Source organism: Oncorhynchus gorbuscha, linkage group LG13 (genome assembly GCF_021184085.1).
Source record: "Oncorhynchus gorbuscha isolate QuinsamMale2020 ecotype Even-year linkage group LG13, OgorEven_v1.0, whole genome shotgun sequence".
Classification (NCBI taxonomy): domain Eukaryota; kingdom Metazoa; phylum Chordata; class Actinopteri; order Salmoniformes; family Salmonidae; genus Oncorhynchus; species Oncorhynchus gorbuscha.
This window is the reverse complement of record NC_060185.1, coordinates 75817848-75838964: the sequence shown is the minus strand read 5'-3', so window position 1 is coordinate 75838964 and position 21117 is coordinate 75817848. Positions and strand designations below refer to the sequence as shown.

Below are 21117 nucleotides of genomic sequence, written 5' to 3'. Positions count from 1 at the left end.
TCTGACAAAAATATCTAAAGACTGAAGCAGCAAACTTTGTGAAAATGTATATTTGTGTCACTCTCAAAACTTTTGGCCACGACTGTACACTACCGGTCAAAAGTTTAAGAACACCTACTCATTCAAGGGGTTTTCTTTATTTTTACGACAATCATGTAGAAACCAAAAATGTGTTAAATCAAAATATATTTTATATTCGAGATTCTTCAAATAGTCACCCTTTGCCTTGATGGTAGCTTTGCACACTCTTGGCCATTCTCTCAACCAGCTTCATGACGAATGCTTTTCCAACAGTCTTGATGTCACGATCGTTGGAATCACATTCCGACCAAGGCGTGAAATCGGTTCGACATATTTTATTTGAAGTGAACCGCACAAAAAAACAATTAAGAGCAAATGATACTATGGAGCTATGGAGTACTCACAGGCAACTACACATAAACAAGATCCCACAAAACACAGTGGGGAAATGGCTGCCTAAATATGATCCCCTATCAGAGACAACAATAAACAGCTGCCTCTGATTGGGAACCATACCAGGCCAACATAGAAATAAAACAACCTAGATTATCCACCATAGTCACACCCCAACCTAACCAAAATAGAGAATAAAAAGGCTCTCTGTGGTCAGGGCGTGACACTTGAAGGAGTTTCCACATATGCTGAGCACTTGTTGGCTGCTTTTCCTTCACTCTGTGACTCATCCCAAACCATCTAAATTGTGTTGAGGTCGGGGAATTGTGGAGGTCAGGTCATCTGATGCAGCACTCCATCACTCTCCTTCTTGGTCAAATAGCCCTTACACAGCCTGGATGTGTGTTGGGTCATTGTCCTTTCAAAAAACAAATGATACCCCACTAAGCCCAAACCAGATGGGATGGCATATCGTTGCAGAATGCTGTGCTAGCCATGCTGGTTAAATGTGCCTTGAATTCTAAATAAATCACAGACAGTGTAAGCATCCCCACACCATCACACCTCCTCCTCCATGCTTTACGGTGGGAAATACACATGCGGAGACCATCCGTTCACCTACTTTTCGTCTCACAAAAAAAGACATGGGGCTCGAACCAAAAATCTCCACTTTGGACTCCAGACCAAAGGACACATTTCCACCGGTCTAATATCCATTGCTCATGTTTCTTGGACCAAGCAAGTCTCTTCTTATTATTAGTGTCCTTTAGTAGTGGTTTCTTTGCAGCAAATCAACCATGAAGGCCTGATTTCACACAGTCTCCTCTGAACAGTTGATGTTGAGATCTGTTACTTATGTTACATGAACTCTGTGAAGCATTGATTTGGGCTGCAATTTCTGAGGCTGGGAATTCTAATGAACTTATTCTCTGCAGCAGAGGTAACTCTGGGTCTTCCATTCCTGTGGCGGTCCTCACGAGAGCCAGTTTCACCATAGCACTTGATGTTTTTGCGATTGCACTTGAAGAAACTTTCAAATATCTTGAAATGTTCCATATTGACTGACCTTCATGTCTTAATGTAATGATGTACTGTTGTTTCTCTTTACTTATTTGAGCTGTTCTTGACATAATATGGACTTGGTCACTAAATAGGGCTATCTTCTGTATACTCCCCCTACCTAGTCACAACACAACTGATTGACTCAAATGCATTACAGGTGACTACCTTATGAAGCTGGTTGAGAGAATGCCAAGAGTGTGCAAAGCTGTCATCAAGGCAAAGGATGGATATTTCAAGAAACTCAAATATAAAATATATTTTGATTTGTTGAACACTTTTTTGGTTACTACATGATTCCATGTGTTATTTCATAGTTTTGAAAAACCCTTGAATGAGTAGGTGTTCTAAAACTTTTGACCGGTAGTGTATGTATATGCAGTATGTCTTTTAAGGAGCCAAATATAGGTGTGAGGTATAGCTAAATATATGATTGATTTGTCCTGGTGAAATTATACATATGCATAGTGCCTTCGGAGACAGGCATGACTTTTTCAACATTTTGTTAAGTTACAGCCTTGTTCTAAAATGTATTAAATAAAAAGCTACAAACAATACCCTATATAATGACAAAGTGAAAATAGTTTTCTAGAAATGTCTGCAAATGTATTAAAAATGTAAAACAGAAATAGCTTATTTACTTAAGTATTCAGAACCTTTGCTATGAGAGTCGAAATTGAGCTCAGGTGCATTTCCATTAATCATCCTTGAGTTGTTTCTACAACTTGATTGGAGTCCACCTGGGGTAAATTCAATTGATTGGACATGATTTGGAAAGACACACACTTGTCTATATAAGGTCCCACCGGTTGAGAGAAAAAAAACAAGGCATGAGGTCGAAGGAATTGTCAGTAGAGCGCTGAGACAGTATTGTGTCGAGGCACAGATCTGGGAAGGGTACCAAAAAATGTCTTCAGCATTGAAGGTCTCCAGGAAACACTGTGTTCTCCATCATTCTTAATTGGAAAAAGTTTGGAACCACCAAGACTCTTCGTTGAGCTGGCCGCCCTGCCAAACTGAGAGCAATCGAGGGAGAAGGGCCTTGGTCAGGGAGGTGACCGAGAACCCAACGGTCACTCTGACACGGCACTAGAGTTCCGCTGTGGAGATGGGAGAACCTTCCAGAAGGACAACCATCTTTACAGCACTCCATCAATCAGACATTTATGGTAGAGTGGCCAGACGGAAGCAACTCCTCTGTAAAAGGCACATGACCGCCCACTTGGAGATTGCCAAAAGGCCCCTAAAGGACTCTCAGACCATGAGAAATAAGATTCTCTCGTCTGATGAAACCAAGATTGAACTCTTTGGCCTGAATGCCAAGCGTTACATCCGGAGGAAACCTGGCACCATGTCTATGGTGAAGCATGACGGTTTCAGCATCATGCTGTGGGGATGTTTTTCAGAGGCAGGGACTGGGAGACTAGTCAGGATCCAGGGAAAGATGAAAGGAGCAAAGTACAGAGAGATTACATTTACATTTACATTTAAGTCATTTAGCAGACGCTCTTATCCAGAGCGACTTACAAATTGGTGCATTCACCTTATGACATCCAGTGGAACAGTCACTTTACAATAGTGCATCTAAAACTTAAGGGGGGGGGGGGTGAGAGGGATTACTTATCCTATCCTAGGTATTCCTTAAAGAGGTGGGGTTTCAGGTGTCTCCGGAAGGTGGTGATTGACTCCGCTGTCCTGGCGTCGTGAGGGAGTTTGTTCCACCATTGGGGGGGCCAGGGCAGCGAACAGTTTTGACTGGGCTGAGCGGGAGCTGTACTTCCTCAGTGGTAGGGAGGCGTGCAGGCCAGAGGGATCCTTGATGAAAACCTGCTCCAGAGCACTCAGGACCTCAGACTGGGGGTGAAGGTTCACCTTTCAACAGGACAACGACCCTAAGCACACAGTCAAGACAACGCAGGACTGGCTTCAGGACAAGTCTCTGAATGTCCTTGTGTGGCCCAGCCAGAGCCCAACTTGAACCTGACCGAACATCTCTGGGAAAGACCTGAAAATAGCTGTGCGGCGACGCTCCCCATCCAACTTGACAGAGCTTGAGAGGATCTACAGAGAATGGGAGAAACTCCCCAAATATAGGTGTGCCAAGCTTGTAGCGTCATACTGAGTACTGAGTAAAGGGTCTGAATAGTTACGTAAATTTGATATTAAAGTTTGTGCAAACATTTCTAAAAATCTGTTTTTGCTTTGTCATTATGTGGCATTGTGTTTAGATTGATGAGATTTTTTATTTTTTTAAGCCATTTTAGAATAAGGCTGTAACGTAACAAAATGTGGAAAAAATCAAGAGGTCTGAATATTTTCCCCGAATGCACTGTATGTCAGATATGCTGCACTTGGTTTGGTTTGCAAGGCACAATGCAACCAATGGAGTTAACCCACAGGAGGGTATCTCTCCAGGAACGTGGTTGGAGTTAGAACCTAGAAGAGAGTATCTCTCCAGTAATAAGGTTGGAGAGCCCTGGTCTAGCTCTATATTCTAGGGGCTTTGAGTGAGAGATGAAAGCTTCACTGAGGTTGCATCGACGTCTGGCAATGACGTGTTCCTCTCGCATGTAAAGTTCAGAGAACACACACATACACAAGCATGTATGTACACATTTGTGCGCACACACACACACACACACACACACACACACACACACACACACACACACACACACACACACACACACACACACACACACACACACACACACACACACACACACACACACACACACACACACACACACACACACACACACACACACACACACACACACACACACATTATCTTATGAGGTCAGCCGAAGAGCCCTTTTAGGTTCTAGATAAGCACCTTTTCTTCTAAGAGGGGTAGCGCATGGCCGTGGCCATTTCTGCCAGTTGGGTGAATCTGAGCACTGATGGACCTAGGTATGGATGTTAACCTAAAAAAGAATGATTGAAGATAGTTGATTACCATGGCCTGCTCCATAGGGATGACCAGCTGACTGTGGATCTGACGGAGACTGTTGGCGTGGCCCTTCAGAGAGGTCTGGAGGGGCCCCTTGGGCTAAGGACACACACATAGACAGAGCTTCAGACACACATACAAAGAGGTAATAATCATTATTAATTTGGGGGGTGCTAATATTTGTCCTGTTACACACTTGTGGGTGTTCCTTGTACAAGTGTGTCACAGAAATGTGTTTATTGCATATCCAAACTGCCCCTGAGACACCTGCAGGGAGTGGGGTCACTACCAGGGTCACCATTGTCCAGAGTCCCTAGACATATATTCATGTACAGAATGTATACATTTACAAATATTTAGAGCAATGTGCAATCTGTGTAAAACTCTATAGTACACAGGCCTACACACAGCAAACCACTTAGAGACTGCCTTAATCAATGAATGTAATGCAGCATAAAAACTACATATGGAACCCATAGAATTACATGTAGAATCAAGTCATTTAAATGATCTATATACGGGTGAACCATTCTCAGTGTCCACCGTGTGTGTGTTCTCAATGCCAACAGAACATGGGGCACCAGGACAGATGGGCACCAGATGAATACTAGGGGGGCACAGGGAGGGGCACATATCACCCACAGACGACCACTTTAAACTGGCTCCACTGCCTCCGAGCCCATGGCAAGTGGTGGAGGACCCAGAGTTGGCCCAACATTTTGGGCCATGAATGGGGAGCTTGTGTGAGCTTCCAACCCTTAAAGGCAAGGCAGAACATTAAAAAGTGATTTCAGAGACTGTTTAAGTGTGTGTGTGAGTGTGTGTGTGTGTGTGTGTGTGTGTGTGTGTGTGTGTGTGTGTGTGTGTGTGTGTGTGTGTGTGTGTGTGTGTGTGTGTGTGTGTGTGTGTGTGTGTGTGTGTGTGTGTGTGTGTGTGTGTGTGTGTGTGTCGATAGCAAACCGCCGCAAGGCTATGCAGTTGATGAAGACACACGGAGCTTTCACAGTTTTATATCTGAACTCCCATTCCATTGTCTCCGTGTCTTGGATCGTGGTGTAAATAAAGCTTCAATCTACTAGTACACTGAGAAAACATTGTGTGGCTGGTTGGAGCCGTGTTGTTTTTTCAGTATGAGGTTTTTATTGGATGGTTGGTCATATGTTGTTCTCACCATAAGGTCCGTCTGTGCCTCAAGCTCACTGGCGTACGACAGTAAGTCCACCAGAGTCACCCCTTTGTTGACCTGCAAATGAACAGAAATAGGATTATAATGTATTATGATGCTGTTATAATGCATTATAAGACTTGTCATAAGCATGTATGACCCCCTTCGGTCTTTTCATCTTATAATAACAGTTGTGCAACTGTGCACATAGAGACATAACAACAGTAACCTGTATAAGCCTTATAATATCACACTATAAAGGCTCATAGAGGCTTACAAGTCAAAAAACATTATAGTTGTCGGTTTTAAGTAAAGAGTTATACAAGCTCCAATAAGAGGCCATAAGACGATCATGTTCCGTAGAAAACTTCATGTTCTCCCCCATTCAACAGATTCTGATAGAGAAGACGTACAGTTGAAGTTGGAAGTTTACATACACTTAGGTTGGAGTCATTCAAACTCGTTTTTCAACCAATCCACAAGTTTCTTGTTAACAAACTATAGTTTTGGCAAGTCGGTTAGGACATCTACTTTGTGCATGACGCAAGTAATTTTTCCAACAATTGTTTACAGACAGATTATTTCACTTATAATTCACTGTATTACAATTCCAGTGGGTAAAAAGTTTACATACACTGAGTTGACTGTGCCTTTAAACAGCTTGGAAAATTCCAGAAAATGATATCATGGCTTTAGAAGCTTCTGATAGGCTAATTGACATCATTTGAGTCAATTGGAGGTGTGCCTGTGGATGTATTTCAAGGACTCCCTTCAAACTCAAAATTGTAGACCTCCACAAGTCTGGTTCATCCTTGGGAGCAATTTCCAAACGCCTGAAGGTACCACGTTCATCTGTACAAACAATAGTAAGCAAGTATAAACACCATGGGATCACTCAGCCGTCATACTACTCAGGAAGGAGAAGCGTTCTGTCTCCTAGAGATGAAGTACTTTGGTGTGAAAAGTGCAAATCAATCCCAGAACAAAAGCAAAGGTCCTTGTGAAAATGCTGGAGGAAACAGGTACAAAAGTATCTATATCCACAGGAAAACGAGTCCTATATCGACATAACCAGAAAGGCAGCTCAGCAAGGAAGAAGCCACTGCTCCAAAACCGCCATAAAAAAAACAGACCAAGGTTTGCAACTGCACATGGGGACAAAGATCGTACATTTTGGAGAAATGCCCTCTGGTCTGATGAAAAAAAATAGAACTGTTTGTCCATAATGACCATCGTTATTTTTGGAGGAAAAAGGGGGAGGCTTGCAAGCCGAAGAACACCATCCCAACCGTGAAGCACGGGGGTGGCAGCATCATGTTGTGGGGGTGCTTTGTTGCAGGAGGGACTGGTGCACTTCACAAAATAGATGGCATCATGAGGATGGAAAATTATGTGGATTATATTGAAGCAATATCTCAAGACATCAGTTAGGAAGTTGGGTCCTCCATGTGGACAATGACCCCAAGCATACTCCCAAAGTTGTGACAAAATGGCTTAAGGGCAACAAAGTCAAGGTATTGGAGTGGCCATCACAAAGCCCTGGCCTCAAACTTAGGGCTACAAACCTGACTCAGTTACACCAGCTCTGTCAGGAGGAATGGGACAAAATTCACCCAACTTATTGTGTGAAGCTTATGGAAGGCTACCCAAAACGTTTGAGCCAAAGTCAAACAATTTAAAGGCAATGCTACCAAATACGAATTGAGTGTAGGTAAACTTCTGACCCGCTGGGAATGTGATGAAAGAAGTCTTCCGTATTGACTGACCTTTTCATTTTAAAGTAATGATGGACTGTCGTTTTTCTTTGCTTATTTGAGATGTTCTTGCCATAATATGGTCTTGGGCTTATGGTCTTAACTTCTGTATACCTCCTACCTTGTCACAAGACAACTGATTGGCTCAAACGCATTAAGAAGAAAATCATTTCCACAAATTAACTTTTAACAAGGCACACCTGTTTAATTGAAATGCATTCCAAGTGACTACCTATTGAAGCGGGTTGAGAGAATGCCAAGAGTGTGCAAATCTGTTATCAAGGCAAAAGGTGGCTATTTGAAGAATCTCAAATATAAAATATATTTTGATTTGTTTAACACTTTTCTGGTTACTATATGATTCCATATGTGTTATTTTTGATATTATTTTAAAATAATAATAAAATAGTAAAAATAAAGAAAAACCCTTGAATGAGTAGGTGTTCCAAAACTTTTGACCGGTAGTGTATACCCTAGGAAAACCCTTGGAAGACTTCATGAAGACCTCAGGAAGACCCCTGGAAGACCCCAGAAAAACCTCGGTAGGACCCCGGAAAGAAATCAGGAAAACCCCAGGAAGTGGTCAGGAAGACTCCAGCTAAATCCTGGTTAGCCATAACAGAAGCAAATCCTAAATCCATCGTGGTATCTCATCTTTGAAATTAGAACTATCTTTAGTGATGTGTCATACAAGTATACTAGTGTGTCTTTTGAAGGTATATCTGAAAAGTCTACAGTGGCTTGAGATGAAGGAGAGGAAGCGAAAGTAGGCTCATAAGATGAAAGAGAGAAGAGGAGACAAGGAGAGGAGGACACTTTGGACTATTGAAATAAGGAGAGGAGGACACTTTAAACTATTGAGATAAGGAGAGGAGGACACTTTAAACTATTGAGATAAGGAGAGGAGGACACTTTAAACTATTGAGATAAGGAGAGGAGGACACTTTAAACTATTGAGATAAGGAGAGGAGGACACTTTAAACTGTTGAGATAAGGAGAGGAGTGGAATAGAGGAAGTCACTTTAAACTATAGAAATGAACGATAGGTGACCAGGGGGGAAAGTATTTTTAGATTGAGATTTCCCCTCAATGCCAGTACTCTACCTCCGCCAGATACGCTGCATAGTTGATCTCCGCGATGCCAGTCTCAGAGAAGTCAATGAGACTCTGTTTCCCCTCAGACTCCAGCAGGACGATACCTCCCAGGTCAATCTTCACACTGTCAAACATCTTCGCCACTTCCTTGGTGTACTGGAAACACAAGGAGAATTGTCAGCTACATCGATAAAGATAAGCAATAGCTATGCATGTGGGATATATTGGTAACAAATGTGGGTTTATGAAGCCCGTATGTCAATTTTACACATTCAAACATCCTCACCACCACCTTGTTGTACTGGAAACAGAAAGGGAGCCTAGTTACATTTCATATGTAATGGATGGGTTACGAATGTGTTATGAATTCCTTATGTAGGTACCCTTCAAGTTACAGGCGCAAATCTGTTTGTTTACACCAATCTTTATTGCACATGGTTGTTACAAGAGCAAACATGTGTGTTTGCATTTGTGCAAATGGTTTGTTTTCCAACACTATTTTAGTAGCCTCTACTTTAGTAGCCTCGACATCGGTGTTGAGGTCTGGTACCGCGAGAGTCCAGAACATAGAAATAGAATTTTATGGTCAAGACTATTTTAGAGAGCCTAGAACAAAATAGTGATCAAAAGAAAGTTGGTCATTCAGCGTTAAGTAAACAGATGGGTTTGTTATTTACTTCCTTAGTGGTGGTGTGGGGTGGAGTGGTACAATAGACCAGGGACAGGGTAGGCCCCTCTTAATTCAAATAGGGTCTTCCTGATTCCTAGGTAACCCCATTCATTGATACAAAGTACAGATTAAGATGGCCTGTTTTCTTTCCATTATGTCTTCTACACACTCATATAATAGAACAGCTCGAGCTAAAACACAACAAATTCTAACTAGCTAAGAGCCACATTCAAATACAATAGATAAACTGGAGAACAAAATAAATAACACATGTCAATAACATAAAACTTTTTGTATTTAGTCTATATAAAAAAACTCTAATTTGTGTAACCTAGTTAAATTTATGCTAGCCAGCTCTACCCATCCCTAACCCTAACCTAGCCTAACTTATGCTAGCCAGCTCTATCCATCCCTAACCTAGCCTAATTTATGCTAGCCAGCTCTATCCATCCCTAACCTAGCCTAATTTATGCTAGCCAGCTCTATCCATCCCTAACCTAGCCTAATTTATGCTAGCCAGCTCTCCATCCCTAACCTAGCCTAATTTATGCTAGCCAGCTCTATCCATCCGTATTTACTAATCAATAAAAGAGGCGAGCTAATCTTGCCAGGAGGCTGGCTAATGCTACAGTTCACTGGCCTGCTTTTTGTTTTGGCAAGAACGCCATTCATTAGCTAATGCTCATGAATCTGAGTGTGGAAATGCAGTGTTAGCTAAACACTTGATTTAGCTTGACCGGTGTGAAGTATAGGCATAGTTGACACTTTTGGGACTATTCCACTGGTTACATTGTTTTAGGCAAGTAAAATCAAACGGTGTGAGTGTGATTACAGTAACTAAAGCGTATTATATCCATGTGCAGGTATGCAGAACACAGTAAGTATCCTACAGTGAGTGAGTGCACACTGCACAATGCATGTGAATACTGACCAGGCTGGAGTTTAGCAAGGTTGTGACATTGAAGACTTTATCCAGGCGCATGGCAGAGTAGAGACTTCTGTTATTTTTGCAATTACTGAGAGAGAGAGAAATGTCAATATTATCACTTCCATTCCATTCAATTCCTTGGTTAGTTAGCTCTCTCTGCTGCCACCCAGTGAATAAAGTTGTAACTCTATTCAGCTCTGTATCGCTGCCTTCCGGTCATTTTATAAGCAGTGTTCTCTCAAATCACTTTTAGAAAGCTTATCCAACACAAAGTATTAAGTCAGCATGCATGACTCATATTTCCCATTTAGGTCCATTGTTTGTAGTTACATAACTGGACACATTCAATGGTCACGTGGGAGAGTGAAGTAAGGGTAAAGGAATGGTCATGTCTGTACACACTATGTCATGGCTAACTCCCTGACTAGGCAGTGGCGACAAGTCTCTATAAGGAAACATGACGTGATGGTCTTAGAACAAAGCTTTGCTGCCTGTTCTAATCGAGAGATGATGAAAGTTGATGAAATACTCCCTAGTTTCAATCCTTTACATCATGTATTATAAGCCATGTCGGATGGAATGTGAGGAGGTAGAATATTGACACAGACATTAGCCTGTGACACTTATTTAAATCAAACGCTGCCACAAAACAGGAATATCTAGAGTTATGACATGGTTCTATCCAATGAGTAATCAAGTTCAATTCTAAACTCAGCAAAAAAAGAAACGTTCCTTTTTCAGGACCCTGTCTTTCAAAGATAATTCATAAAAATTCAAATAACTTCACAGATCTTCATTGTAAAGGGTTAAAACACTGTTTCCCATGCTTGTTCAATGATCGATAAAAAAATAGTGAACATGCACCTGTGGAATGGACACTAACAGCTTAGGCAATTAAGGTCACAGTTATGGTCACAGTTCTGAAAACTTAGGACACTAAAGAGGCCTTTCTACTGACTCCGAAAAACACCAGGATGGCAACAACAACTGCCCGAATTACACCAGGAACCAAATCCCTCGATCAGTGCTCAGACTGTCCGCAATAGGCTGATAGAGGCTAGACTGAGGGCTTGTAGGCCTGTTGTAAGGCAGGTCCTCACCAGACATCACCGGCAACAACGGTGCCTATGGGCACAAACCCACCGTCACTGGACCAGACAGGACTGGCAAAAAGTGCTCTTCACTGACGAGTCGCGGTTTTGTCTTACTAAGGGTGATGGTTGGATTCGCGTTTTTTGGAATGATCGTTACACAGAGGCCTGTACTCTGGAGCGGGATCGATTTGGAGGTGTAGGGTCTGTCATGGTCTGGGGCGGTGTGTCATAGCATCATTGGACTGATCTTGTTGTTATTGCAGGCAATCTCAACGCTGTGTACCCTTCCAGCAGGGTCATCCTGACATCCCTCCAGCATGACAATGACACGAGCCATGCTCGTTCATTGCTTGATTTCCTGCAAGACAGGAATGTCAGTGTTCTGTCACGGCCAGCGATGAGCCTGGATCTTAATCCCATTGAGCACATCGAGGACCTGTTGGATCGGAGGGTGAGGGCTAGGGCCATTCCCCCCAAAAATGTCCAGGAACTTGCAGGTGCCTTGGTGGAAGAGTGGGGTGACCTCTCACAGCAAGAAATGGTAAATCTGGTGCAGTCCATGAGGAGGAGTATTATTTAATGCAGTTGGTGGCCACACCAGATACTGACAGATACTTCACCCCTTTATTCAGGGACACATTATTCCATATCTGTTAGTCACATGTCTGTGGAACTTGTTCAGCTTATGTCTCAGTTGTTGAATCTTGTTATGTTCATACAAATATTTACACATGTTAAGTTTGCTGAAAATAAACACAGTTTACAGTGAGAGGACGTTTCTTTTTTTGCTGAGTTTACATAGACGAGCCAATCTATGTAAAACATAGGCCATCATTAAAATACACAGAAATGAATCCCCAGTAGTAAGTGCTACATCCATACAGTATTACCTGTAGAAATTCTCCACTGTCAGATTCAGCTCTGAGTCGTTGTACATATACCCTGGGATGAAGTTCCTCCACTCAGGGTTCACCAGGTGAGGAGTGTCCAAAACCTTGGACACAAATGACCAGTAAGACCATTATACAGTTCTAGACCACGATTATACAGTAAGACCATCATACAGTTGTAGACCATGATTATACAGTAAGACCATCATATAGTTCTAGACCATGATTATACAGTAAGACCATCATATAGTTCTAGACCATGATTGTACAGTAAGACCATCATATAGTTCTAGACCATGATTGTACAGTAAGACCATCATAGTGTTCTAGACCATGATTATACAGTAAGACCATCATACATTTCTAGACCATGATTATACAGTAAGACCATCATACAGTTCTAGACCATGATTATACAGCAAGACCATCATATAGTTCTAGACCATGAGTATACAGTAAGACCATCACACAGTTCTAGACCATGATTATACAGCAAGACCATCATACAGTTCTAAACCATGATTATACAGTAAGACCATCACACAGTTCTAGACCATGATTATACAGTAAGACCATCATACAGTTCTAGACCATGATTATAGAGAAGGACCACATACAATACCTAAACTTTGTCACCTTAAGAATTATCACATCATAACTTGCCTTGAAGAGCTCCTTGGTGTGGAAGGGTTCACAGACCAGCTTCTCCACGTTGCCTCCGACAAGGAAAGTGGCGGTCACCACTCCCATCAGTATCCAAGAAAAGAGGAAGCTGAAACCCACACCGCTGTGGAGACACACATAGATAGAGCATTCAATCAATCAATCTACACACTCACACTCTTAGTGCTCTATATACTGCAGAAAGTGTAGGCAGACAGACAGACTAGATAGATAGACAGACATAGTAGATAGATAGACAGAGACACAACCAGACAAAAAGATACCCAGCCAGCCAGCCAGAGAGATAGCCGGCCAGTTGGCTAGAAATACTTACGCCATGAGAAGGGTGCCGCCGGTGTTGGAGACACAGCCCCGTGTGGTAGGGGAGGCGTGCTTGTCATATCCCATGGTGCCACACAGTATGGCCAGGAAGTTGAAGGCCAGGATGAGAACCACCATGCAACAGAGGCCAGTACAGCAAATCCACCTGTAGAGGAACCCTGTAGTCAGTACACCAGTACACCATAACAAGTAACAACCAACCACTACGTTAGGATAAGATGCCATAACAAGCAACAACCAACCATTACGTCAGGATAAGATGCCATAACAAGTAACAACCAACCACTACATTAGGATAAGGTGCCATAACAAGTAACAACAAATCACTACATTAGGATAAGGTGCTGTAACAAGTAGCAACCAACCAGGAGTTCTTCCGGCGCCGACAGAGATGGCCGTCTCGCTTCGCGTTCCTAGGAAACTATGCAGTACGTGTTATTTATTACATTGGTTACCCCCAGGTTATCTTAGGTTTTATTACATACAGTCGGGAGCAACTACTGGATGTAAGAGCAACGTCAACTCACCATCATTACGACCAGGAATACGAATTTCCCGAAGCGGATCCTGTGTTTTGCCCACCACTCGGGACAATGGATCGGATCTCAGCCGGTGAACCAATACAACGACACCGAAAAAGGGGCAGACAAAGCGGTCTTCTGGTCAGGCTCCGGAAACGGGCATATCGCGCACCGCTCCCGAGCATACTACTCGCCAATGTCCAGTCTCTTGACAACAAGGTTGATGAAATCCGAGCAAGGGTAGCATTCCAGAGAGACATCAGAGTGTAACTTCTTTGCTTCACGGAAACATGGCTCACTCGAGACACGCTATCGGAGTTGGTACAGCCAGCTGGTTTCTTCACGCATCGCGCCGGCAGAAACAAACATCTTTCTGGTAAGAAGAGGGGCGGGGTATGCCTTATGATTAACGAGACGTGGTGTGATCATAACAACATACAGGAACTCAAGTCCTTCTGTTCACCTGACGTAGAATTCCTCACAATCAAATGTCGACCGCATTATCTACCAAGGGAATTCTCTTAGATTCTAATCACAGCCGCATATATTCCCTCCCAAGCAGACACATCGATGGCCCTGAACAAACTTTATTTGACTCTATGTAAACTGGAAACCACATATCCTGAGGCTGCATAAATTGTAGCTGGGGATTTTAACAAGGCTGATCTGAAAACAAGACTCCCTAAATTCTATCAGCATATCGATTGTGCTACCAGGGCTGGTAAAACCCTGGATCATTGTTATTCTAACTTCCGCGACACATATAAGGCCCTCCCCCGCCCTCCTTTCGGAAAAGCTGACCACGACTCCATTTTGTTGCCCCCTGCCTATAGACAGAGACTAAAAAAGGAAGCTCCCGCTCTCAGGTCTGTTCAACGCTGGTCCGACCAATCTGATTCCACGCTTCAAGATTGCTTCGATCATGTGGATTGCGATATGTTCCGTATTGCGTCAAACAACAACATTGACGAATGCGCTGATTCGGTGAGTGAGTTCATTAGCAAGTGCATTGGCGATGTCGTACGCACAGCAACTATTAAAACATTCCCCAACCAGAAACCGTGGATTGATGGCAGCATTCGTGCGAAACTGCTTTTAACCAGGGCAAGGTGACCGGAAACATGACCGAATACAAACAGTGTAGCTATTCCCTCCGCAAGGCAATCAAACAAGCTAAGCGTCAGTATAGAAACAAAGTAGAGTTGCAATTCAACGGCTCAGACACAAGAGGTATGTGGCAGGGTCTACAGTCAATCACGGATTACAAAAAGAAAACCAGCCCCGTCGCGGACCAGGACGTCTTGCTCCCAGACAGACTAAACAACCTGCTCGCTTTGAGGACAATACAGTGCCACTGACACGGCCCGCTACCAAAACCTGCGGACTTTCCTTCACTGAAGCCGACGTGAGTAAAACATTTAAACGTGTTAACCCTCGCAAGGCTGCAGGCCCAGACGGTATCCCCAGCCGCGTCCTCAGAGCATGCGCAGACCAGCTGGCTGGTGTGTTTATGGACATATTCAATCAATCCTTATCCAAGTCTGCTGTTCCCACATGCTTCAAGAGGGCCACCATTGTTCCTGTTCTCAAGAAAGCTAAGGTAACTGAGCTGAGCACTCACTTCCGTCATCATGTAGTGCTTTGAGAGACTAGTCAAAGACCATATCACCTCCACCCTACCTGACACCCTAGACCCACTCCAATTTGCTTACTGCCCCAATAGGTCCACAGACGAGGCAATCACACTGCCCTAACCCATCTGGACAAGAGGAATACCTATGTGAGAATGCTGTTCATTGACTACAGCTCAGCATTTAACACCATAGTACCCTCCAAACTCGTCATCAAGCTCGAGACCCTGGGTCTCGACCCCGCCCTTTGTAACTGGGTACTGGACTTCCTGACGGGCCGCCCCCAGGTGGTGAGGGTAGTAAACAACATCTCCATCTCGCTGATCCTCAACACTGGGGCCCTACAAGGGTGCGCTCTGAGCCCTCTCATGTACTCCCTGTTCACCCACGACTGCGTGGCCATGCACGCATCCAAGTTTGCAGAAAACACTAGTCGTAGGCTTGATTACCAAAAACGACGAGACGTCCTACAGGAAGGAGGTGAGGGCCCTCGGAGTGTGGTGTCAGGAGAATAACCTCACACTTAACTTCAACAAAACAAAGGAGATGATTGTGGACTTCAGGAAACAGCAGAGGGTGCACCCCCCTATCCACATCGACAGGACAGTAGTGGAGAGGGTAGAAAGTTTTAAGTTCCTCGGCGTACACATCACGGACAAACTGAATTGATCCACTCACACAGACAGCGTGGTGAAGAAGGCGCAGCATCGCATCTTCAACCTTAGGAGGCTGAAGAAATTTGGCTTGTCACCAAAAGCACTCACAAACTATTACAGATTCACAATCGAGAGCATCCTGTTGGGCTGTATCACCGCCTGGTACGGCAACTGCTCCACCCCCAACCATAAGGTTCTCCCAAGGGTAGTGAGGTCTGCACAACGCATCACAAACTACCTGCCTTCCAGGACTCCTACACCACACGATGTCACAGGAAGGCCATAAAGATCATCAAGGACAACAACCACCCGAGCCACTGCCTGTTCACCCCACTATCATCCAGAAGGCGAGGTCAGTACAGGTGCATCAAAGCAGGGACCGAGAGACTGAAAAACAGCCACCACTATCATTGAGTGGCTGCTGCCATACATGTAAAAAATGTATCACTAGCCACTTTAAACAATGCCACTTAATATAATGTTTACATACCCTACATTACTCATCTCATATGTACAGTATATACTGTACTCGATACCATCTACGGCATCTTGCCTATGCCGTTCTGTACCATCACTCATTCATATATCTTTATGTACATATTCTTCATCCCTTTACACTTGTGTGTATAAGGTAGCTGTTGTGAAATTGTTAGGTTAGATTACTCGTTGGTTATTACTAGAGATTGACCGATTAATCGGAATGGCCGATTAATTAGGGCCGATTTCACGTTTTCATAACAATAGGAAATTGGTATTTTTGGGTGCCGATTTAAAAACAATATATATATTTTTTATATCTTTATTTAACTAGGCAAGTCAGTTAAGAACACATTCTTATTTTCAATGACGGCCTTGGAACGGTGGCCTTGTTCAGGGGCAGAATGACAGATTTTCACCTTGTCAGCTCAAACTTGCAACCTTACAGTTAACTAGTCCAACGCAATCACGACCTGCCTCTCTCTTGTTGCATTCCACAAGGAGTTACACGAATGCAGTAAACCAAGGTAAGTTGCTAGCTAGCATTAAACTTATCTTATAAAAAACAATCAATCATAATCACAAGTTAACTACACATGGTTGATGATATTACTAGATATTATCTAGCGTGTCCTAAATTGCATATAATCTGACTGAGCATACAAGTATCTGACTGAGCGGTGGTAGCCAGAAGCAGGCGTGTAAACATTAATTCAAACAGCACTTTTGTGCTTTTTGCCAGCAGCTCTTCGTTGTGCATCAAGCATTGCGCTGTTTATGACTTCAAGCCTATCAACTCCCGAGATGAGTTAGCTCGCTCTAATAGCGTTTCAAACGTCACTCACTCTGAGCCTTCTAGTAGATGTTCCCCTTGCTCTGCATGGGTAACTTTGCTTCGATGGTGGCTGTTGTTGATGTGTTCCTGGTTCGAGCCCAGGGAGGAGCGAGGAGAGGGACGGAAGCTATACTGTTACACTGGCAATACTAAAGTGCCTATAAGAACATCCAGTAGTCAAAGGTTAATGAGATACAAATGGTATAGAGGGAAATAGTCCTATAATTCCTATAAAAACTACAATCTAATACTTCTTACCTGGGAATATTGAAGACTCATGTTAAAAGGAACCATCAGCTTTCATAGGTTCTCATGTTCTGAGCAAGGAACTTAAATGTTCGCTTTCTTACATGGCACATATTGCACTTTTACTTTCTTCTCCAACACTTTGTTTTTGCATGATTTAAACCAAACTGAACATGTTTCATTATTTACTTGAGGCTAAATTGATTTTATTGATGTATTATATTAAGTTAAAATAAGTGTTCATTCAGTATTGTTGTAATTGTCATTATTACAAATATATATATTTTTTAAATCGGCTGATTAATCGGTATCAGGGTTTTTGGTCCTCCAATAATCGGTATCAGCGTTGAAAAATCATAATCGGTCGACCTCCAGTTATTAAGGCATTGTCGGAACTAGAAGCACAAGCATTTCCTTACACTCGCATTAACATCTGCTAACCATGTGTATGTGACAAATAAAATTGGATTTGATAACAAGTAACAACCAACCACTACATTTGGATAAGACGCCATAACAAGTAACATCTGCTAACAACCAAACCATGTAACAACCAACCATTACATTGTATGTAACAACCAACCACTACATTGATAATACAAATAACAACCAAAAAATTGGATAAGATTGATAACAAGATAAACAACAAGTAACAACCCACTACATTTGATGATAAGTAACAACCAAACACTACATTAGGATAAGATGCCATGACAAGTAACAACCAACCAACAAGTAACAACCAACCACTACATTAGGATAAGATGCCATGACAAGTAACAACCAAACACTACATTAGGATAAGATGCCATGACAAGTAACAACCAAACACTACATTAGGATAAGATGCCATGACAAGTAACAACCAAACAATACATTAGGATAAGATGCCATGACAAGTAACAACCAAACACTACATTAGGATAAGGTATACTGTATACTGTACACTTCTAGCCCCTCTTTGCACACTGTGTTAACAAACCTCCAGACGAGCTTCAATGCCATACAACTCTCCTTCTGTGGCCTACAATTGCTCTTAAACGCAGGTAAAACTAAATGCATGCTATTACACCGATCCCTGCCCGCACCTGCTCGCCCCGTCCAGCATCACTTCTCTGGACGGAATACATGGACAACTACAAATACCTAGGTGTCTGGTTAGACTGTAAACTCGCCTTCCAGACTCACATTAAGCATCTCCAATCCAAAATTAAATCTAGAATTGGCTTCCTATACCGCAACAAAGCATCTTTCAATCATGCTGCCAAACATACCCTCGTAAAACTGACCATCCTACCGATCCTCGACTTCGGTGATGTCATCTATAAAATAGCCTCCAACACTCTACTCAACAAACTGGATGCAGTCTATCACAGTGCCATCCGTTTTGTCACCAAAGCCCCATACACTACCCACCATTGCGACCTGTACGCTCTCGTTGGTTGGCCCTCGCTTCATACTCGTTGCCAAACCCACTGGCTATAGGTTATCTACAAGTCTCTGCTAGGTAAAGCCCCGCCTTATCTCAGCTCACTGGTCACCATAGCAGCACCCACTCGTAGGACGCGCTCCAGCAGGTATATCTCACTGGTCATCCCCAAAGCCAATTCCTCCTTTGGTCGTCTTTCCTTACCGTTCTCTGCTGCCAATGACTGGAACAAACTGCAAAAACCTCTGAAGCTGGAGACTCATATCTCCCTCACTAGCTTTAAGCACCAGCTGTCAGAGCAGCTCACAGATCACTGCACCTGTACATAGCCCATCTGTAAACAGCCCATCTATCTACCTATCTCATCCCCACACAGTATTTATTTATTTATCTTGCTCCTTTGCACCCCAGTATATCTACTTGCACATTCATCTTCTGCACATCTACCATTCCAGTGTGTAATTGCTATATTGTAATTATTTCGCCACCATGGCCTATTTATTGCCTTAACTCCCTTATCTTACCTCATTTGCACTCACTGTACACAGACATTTTGTTTTCTTTTGTTCTACTGTATTATTGACTGTATGTTTTGTTTATTCCATGTGTAACTCTGTGTTGTTGTATGTGTCTCACTGCTTTGCTTTATCTTGGCCAGGTCGCAGTTGCAAATGAGAACTTGTTCTCAACTAGTCTACCTGGTTAAATAAAGGTGGAATAAAAAATACAAATAAAAGGTAACAAGTAACAACCAACCACTACATTAGACTAAAACGCCATAACGATGGAGACTACAGCAGGTCTGCCTCAGGGCTCAATCAAATGTACTGTGTAATAATCACAGCTGGAGGGCAATACAGGGGGCCATGTATGCAGGGTCAGGTCCAGGGTACACCTAAAGGCTTCCTGACTGAATATACTCTTCATTATTTAGTACATTATGTCACAGTGACCTGTGCCGATGAAATAACTCCAGATGATACTCAGTAACAACAGATTGTACTCTTTACGTCAATCTACCACAGACCAGGCAGGTGAAGACATTTATTTATTCTAAACCCTGAGCACATCATGGGCCCTGGTCAAAAGTAGTACACTATATAGGGAATAGGGTGCCATTTAATACAAACAGTTTGTGAATAGGGCCCCAGTTCCTGATTGTACCTGTAGAAGTCTATCTGATCGATCTCAGGGTAAGAGTCTTCTATCTTGGACTGTGTGTGAATGATGAAGTTGGTGAAGTTGGCCAGAGAGCTGTGTACAGGGAACACCTTGGAGAAGCTGCTGATGTTGGTGCTGATGACGTCCAACAGGCCCCGGGCTCCTGTGAGGGAGTGGATATATTCAGGGGCATTAGTGAAATAATGGAGTAATACAACGTTATATTTTGGGGTACAACAGTTCAGGTGTAGGTCAATATTTGGAATATGGCCATTGATCTTATTTGGGCGTATAAGACATTACCTTCAATGAATATTCATACCATATTGAACATGACTGACTTGGCAATGCAAAGTTGAACACTCAAAATTATATAACCCTTCATTTAGTGTCTTTTGAAACTTTTTGGGGAGCATGAAGTGAGGTTAAAGAGATGCCACTCACCCTCGACTACGTCCCTCATCTGGTCACTGACCATGCCTGGAGTGTCATTGAATGAGGAGAAGCCCTGTTTGGAGAAGGAAATACAAAGGCAACATTGATGATACAGTATCACAAATATCAAAGAAAACCTCACAACTTATACAGTACATAAAGTTTATACAACATTTCTAGACTCACCTTTTGAATGATATCGCTGAGGTCCGTTTTCAGCACCCGATTCACACTTTCCAGCTGATTGTTCACATCAGGCAACTGCAACACATCACATACAACATATACTTATATTGTGCTATATAAATCTAATTATTACAGTATGACTATTATTATCATCTTTATTGAAGTGTGACTGCATACCCGGGTGAAGTTGGCGCTGACGTGGAGCTGTGCCAGGGAGCTGTGGATGGAGCGGCAGAGCTGGGTGGTGGTGGCATCCGAGTCCTCGCCGCCGCAACCCGGATCATTGAGGGTTCTGTTCAGGCTAGAGCGCACCAGGCTCAGGTTGAAGTGGAGCTTCCCTGTCGCCTCCTGGAGAACCTCCAGAGACACACTCACGTTCTCCAGGGCCTCCTTGGTCTCCCGCATGGCTGGGGATGGGGACGGGGTAGGATGGACAGGTGGTGAGTATTTGGTATTTTATTAGGATCCCCATTAGCTGTTGTGAAAAAAGCAGCTACTCTTCCTGGGGTTCAC

General features: G+C 43.0%; 1 protein-coding gene across 12 annotated transcripts in view; it reads right to left on the bottom strand.

The window, feature by feature from the left end:
- Window positions 1-21117, bottom strand: part of LOC123993527 (prominin-1-A-like) — a 112644-nt gene that overhangs the window by 12842 nt on the left and 78685 nt on the right. For all 12 annotated transcript variants that reach the window (XM_046295765.1, XM_046295768.1, XM_046295771.1 and 9 more), the window contains 11 exons: window positions 20782-21011; window positions 20605-20679; window positions 20428-20491; window positions 19987-20146; window positions 13020-13172; window positions 12686-12809; window positions 12023-12126; window positions 10042-10126; window positions 8450-8596; window positions 5598-5669; window positions 4433-4525 (listed from right to left, as the gene is read on the bottom strand). In XM_046295765.1, coding sequence (XP_046151721.1) covers window positions 4433-4525; window positions 5598-5669; window positions 8450-8596; window positions 10042-10126; window positions 12023-12126; window positions 12686-12809; window positions 13020-13172; window positions 19987-20146; window positions 20428-20491; window positions 20605-20679; window positions 20782-21011 — 1307 coding nt within the window. The remainder of the gene's footprint in view (window positions 1-4432; window positions 4526-5597; window positions 5670-8449; window positions 8597-10041; window positions 10127-12022; window positions 12127-12685; window positions 12810-13019; window positions 13173-19986; window positions 20147-20427; window positions 20492-20604; window positions 20680-20781; window positions 21012-21117) is intronic.